General features: G+C 30.5%; 1 protein-coding gene across 8 annotated transcripts in view; it reads right to left on the bottom strand.

Moving 5' to 3' along the window:
* Window positions 1-1,125: 1,125 nt before the first annotated feature.
* Window positions 1,126-5,000, bottom strand: part of LOC124951743 (solute carrier family 12 member 6) — a 91,435-nt gene continuing 87,560 nt past the window's right edge. For 6 of the 8 annotated variants that reach the window (XM_047500561.1, XM_047500554.1, XM_047500560.1 and 3 more), the window contains 6 exons: window positions 4,503-5,000; window positions 4,089-4,196; window positions 3,851-3,910; window positions 2,717-3,045; window positions 2,353-2,492; window positions 1,126-1,894 (listed from right to left, as the gene is read on the bottom strand). The exon at window positions 4,503-5,000 is cut by the window's right edge and continues 941 nt beyond it. In XM_047500561.1, coding sequence (XP_047356517.1) covers window positions 1,803-1,894; window positions 2,353-2,492; window positions 2,717-3,045; window positions 3,851-3,910; window positions 4,089-4,196; window positions 4,503-5,000 — 1,227 coding nt within the window. In that variant the 3' untranslated portion in view covers window positions 1,126-1,802. The remainder of the gene's footprint in view (window positions 1,895-2,352; window positions 2,493-2,716; window positions 3,046-3,850; window positions 3,911-4,088; window positions 4,197-4,502) is intronic. The other 2 variants (XM_047500555.1, XM_047500556.1) reach the window with 2 other exon arrangements.

Here is a 5,000-nt window from a genome sequence, read left to right as displayed (position 1 = left end):
ATGCATGTATGTATGTATGTATGTATGCATGTATATATGTATGTATTTATATATTTATGTACGTACGCATGCACGCATGTATATGTGTGTATGCATGCGCGCGTGTGTGTGTATGTGTAAGTAAGTAAGTAAGTAAGTAAGTAAGTAAGTAAGTAAGTAAGTAAGTAACTGTATTTATATAATGTATATGTTTTATTTTTTATTTAATTTTTTTTTTTTTTTTCTCTAAAACGACAATGCATGTAGAAAAATGAGCCTCTCGCGTCTTTGGTTAAACGCGAAGCATTTAGAAAGTATTCTGGCAGTGGTTTCGTAGATGCTTCGACCTTAGCCTCGGACCAAATTTTGATTTCGGTTTCATAATGAAAATTATTTTAGAATGATTTCGACCGGGACATGTGCTATTTATTTCTCATCTTTTTCATTAATTCATCGTATTATATTTTCTCTCTCTCTCTCTCTCTCTCTCTATCTCTCTCTCTTTCTCTCTTTTTCTTCGTCAATATTACTTTTTTCTTCCTTTTCCTTTCGTTTCTTGTCTTCGTTTTTATTTTTACGTTTTTCTTCTCTTTTTTCCCCCTCCCCCATTATTCTTCATTTTCTTTTCACTTTCATTTACTTTTCTTTTATTTATTTCTTTTTCTTTTTCTTTTCTTCTTCTTCTTCTTCTTCTTTTCAAAGACGAAAACTGCCTCAAAACATTCGTATTGTTGTTTTATTTATTTATTGTTTGTCGATCTTTTTGTAAGTAAATTTATATTTACGAACAATTGTTTTTTATTTATTTATTTATTTATTTATTCTTTTTTTTTTTTTTTAAATCTTCGCGCGTATCCATCATCGAATGTCAAAAACTCTTATAATATGTCGAAGGACAGTAAAAACAATGTGGTGATGTCGTATATGGAATTTTTCGAAAAGTCATTAAGTTACTCTACTACTTGTATGTATTTTTATTATTACATTTTTTTATTATTATTATTATTATTCTTTTTCTATTTTTCTTTTTTCCATCGTTCACTTTTCCAAATAATAAATACGCGATTAGAGATCGAAAGTTTTTTTAAGAATTTAATAAGTGTAAAAGAAATATTTTTCGTTTTCTTTCTTTTCCCATTTTTTCTCTCAGCTCAGGAAGCTATTTTTATAATTTATTATTATTCTCATATTTGTTTTGGGTTTTCTTTCTTTTCTTCTTTTTTCTTTTTTATTTCATTTCCTTCTTTTTTCTTTTTCTATTTCGTTTTACCTTTCCGTATCTGATCAATTTTAATCAATCTTTCAAGTTATATGTATACGTATATATGTGTTTGTTGCTTTTAATTTTTTTTTTTTTTCATCCCTGACCCTAAAGTCCACCACCTTCTCCCCTCATTCCCAGACCACGTCCCATCCCCGCGGCCAGTCCTAAATTTTTTCTCATTTTTTTTTTTTTATCGATCAAAATTAGTATCAATTAAATATCATATCTCGACGATCGTACAAATACGATCGCGTCGTCGTAAACGATATAATCTCTTTTTGGATTAAATCTACGCCTAATATCGGCGAAATTAATGCATATCGATCACTCGAGGGGAACCATTTATAATTAATTTAAGGTTTCCATAAAAAGATCGATTTTCGATAGCTGTCGTCGCGATTTCACACTCGTTGCGATTCACAGCACGGAGGCACGGAGATTAAATATCTCTGCGCTTTTATAATGGCACAAGAATAATATGTTCCTTAATGTGAACTCGTTTTAGGTCTTTAAGAAATAAACTAGATGTTTCTTTCGTCATGAAGATTGCGCGATAGATTCACGAGTAGATTGTGATGACCTCTCGTCCGCTACCCCGCACCATTAATACCCTCTCCAATCGTTCCGTCAAGACTTCTAGGAATTCCATATCTAAAAAAATGATAGTTAAGGAAATAATAATATTTATATATTTTACATATTACTAATTACTCAAAAATTATATTATTTTCATATATATATATATATATATATATATATATATATATATATATATATTTTATATTTATATTTTATTTATATTTATGTATACGAATATACGTTAATATATATAAATAAATTAAAGATTATAATATTAACTTATACTCATATAAATAAGATAAAATTATGAACAAGTAAGTGAGCGAATAAATAAATATTTATATAATATTTTTTGATCCATTATAATATCCGAATTATAATTCATACCTGTTCATATATGAGATTTATTAAATATTTCATATATGAATACGTTTATTGTATATAACGAACGTATGCATAATGAATAAAATAAAATAAATCGTTGAGAATAAAATATATTTTATAAACATTTAAACGATTTAAAAGGATACAACTTGACTCGCGTTCCATTTTTGTATCTCGCGGTGGGCCAGGTAGATTAAGGATGACCAATTGAGCGTCATGGCTCTTGTTCACGATTACTTCGTTCAATTTTACAGATGTATGCATACGTCTCACGTCACTTTCATCGCTGCAGCAGAATTGAGAATAAGTTTTGTATAAGCTTAAAAAGTATTTTTTTTTTTTTTTCTTTTTCTACAATCGTTCAAATTCTACAATTTCGTTTTTAATGATATTAATGATGATTAGAAAAATAAACATGTCAAATTGATTTAATTAGAACGAACGTACGAACGCTATTTAAAGGAGTCATTAGATAAAAATGTAAATATAAATAATGTTTCAATGACATACGGCTTGAGCGTAGGTGGTTTTTTAGAACTTGGACTATCAGATTTGTTCTCTTGTTCATTTTCCTTAGCTTCTTTCTGAGCATTTTCTTTATTTTCCGTTTTCGGCGAGCCACCGATCAATTTCGTTTCCTCGTCTGGATTATCTTTAGATTCCTCTTCGGATTTCTCACTGTTACCAATTCCCTCTGAATCCTTTTGTTCTGTATCCTGAACAAGTTTCTCTTGTGCTTCCTCACCTTCGTTTGTATTCTGACTACCGGGTTCTTGAAATCTTACTTTGGATGGTACCTTGACGTCAACGTTGTGATGATGATCCACAATTGCCTGAACCTGTGTATCATTTTAAAACATATAAGCGAATAACATTCGAATTTTTTTAATCATGAACAGCGGATAAAGTCAATTATGGGAATTAAACTAAGTGTCTAGCTTAAAAGCACTATATGGTTCGCCAAACATATTATGATATCTATTTAAGCATTCGAAATGAAACGTGCCAATCAAGCTGAAACGGTAAGGTCAGATTTTTCTCAAGGACGTTAGAGATGTATCCTGATAGAGAGAGACATTTCCTATTTCTAAATTATTATTTTGTTTTTGTTTTTTGTTTTTTGTTTTTTTCTTTCTCTATTAAAGGATCTTACATCGTAAAAGGATATATTACGATTATATACTTTTATTAGATCGTATTGCGTTGCGTAATTGTCAATAATGAAATTATTTAATATCGGTTAATTGATTAATATGAAGAAAATTATTAATTTTCTTTTTTTTTTTTTTATCCTTGTCAATTATTTTCACAAAATCAAATATTTCATTTAACGATAATCCTCCCATAAAGAGATTTTATATAGGCGAATAATAAAATAAATCATTTTTTTTTTTTTTCTTTTTTTCAAGAATTATTACTCATGCGATCGGTCCCTCTATCAGTTTCATCCACTCGATGATGTCAATTACTTTTTTTTTTTTTTTTTCTTTCTTTTTTTTTCTGTAACTTCGGACACAAAATGGGAATTGTGACAGTTATAAAGATATTTAGGAATTTAAGGGATGGGGGTGGAGAACATCGGCATCGTAGTTCTCGATGTCGAAGATGGACAGACACGGAACTTCGGGGGATGATCTGACAAACCAGAGGTAATTTTTCCTCGGCGGGTACCTCGTTGAAGTCCACCAACGTCTGCACCTTATCCTTGACGAGCACACAACAAAGAGACACATTCCGATCAGTATCACGATTGTAGATTTTTTTCTTTTTATCTTAAGATTTTTTTATACCTAATTTCTTTTTATTTTTTCTACGTTAAAAAAAAAGAGAGAGAGAGAGAGAGAGAGAAAGAGATATCTTTTATTTTGCCAACGAAACTCACCACTCCTCGAGATTCCTTCGTATTTAACTGCAACTCTCGCCATACTTGATTTCTTTGTTCCATCAGTAAAGTTCTTTCGTAAGTATATTCAGAGATGTCAGAGTTCATCTGTAAGATTATGAATTAGACACACACACACACACACATGTACACAATAGTATATATATATATATATATATATATATATATATATATATGTATATAAAAGAATAAAAGATATTTTTTATAGATTTTCTTTTCGATGATGTAAAAAAAATTTATACGCATATTATGGACGATGGGCACTATGATCGAATCTCCATCGAGAAATACAAAAATAAGAAAAAAAGAAAAAAAAAGAAAAAAAGAAAAAAACTTTCACATACAAACTTTCACATGCATCAATAGAATAATCGATTAAAAAGGGAAAATTACCATTTCCACGATTTCAACTTCCGCTTCAATTCTAAGATCGTAAAGGAACTTTTTCAAATCTTTCTTCATTTGTATAGAATTGTCTTCCATTTGTGCAACAGTGAAGATCCTCATTTTGCAATTTTTCCAGGTACGATGTTGTTTCAAGAGGAAGGGCAATAACATTAAAAGACCACCGTCATGTACGATCCACCAAACATCAATATTGCCGACAACCTTTTCCGTTGAATCCGGGAAGAAGTTAATACCCTTTGGTACAAGCAAAGCCATTCGTGCTGCAGCAACACTTCTGACAGTTTGCAAAAATACTCTCCAACTTCTTTTATCCTCTGATTTCTTCCAACCATATGGCCAACCAAGAATGACAGTATTAGGTTTCATCCCACCCAATCCGGTGGTCTGTACAAGAGAACTAAGTCCATCAACTATGTTCCCTGCTACGAGAATGTCAACAAAACCTTTGACCTTTTCCTCGTTTGCGGTGTTACGTAAGCTCTG

This window comes from Vespa velutina, chromosome 9, assembly GCF_912470025.1.
Source record: "Vespa velutina chromosome 9, iVesVel2.1, whole genome shotgun sequence".
NCBI lineage: Eukaryota > Metazoa > Arthropoda > Insecta > Hymenoptera > Vespidae > Vespa > Vespa velutina.
Note: the sequence above shows the minus strand (reverse complement) of the source record. Positions and strands in the feature narration are given on the sequence as shown.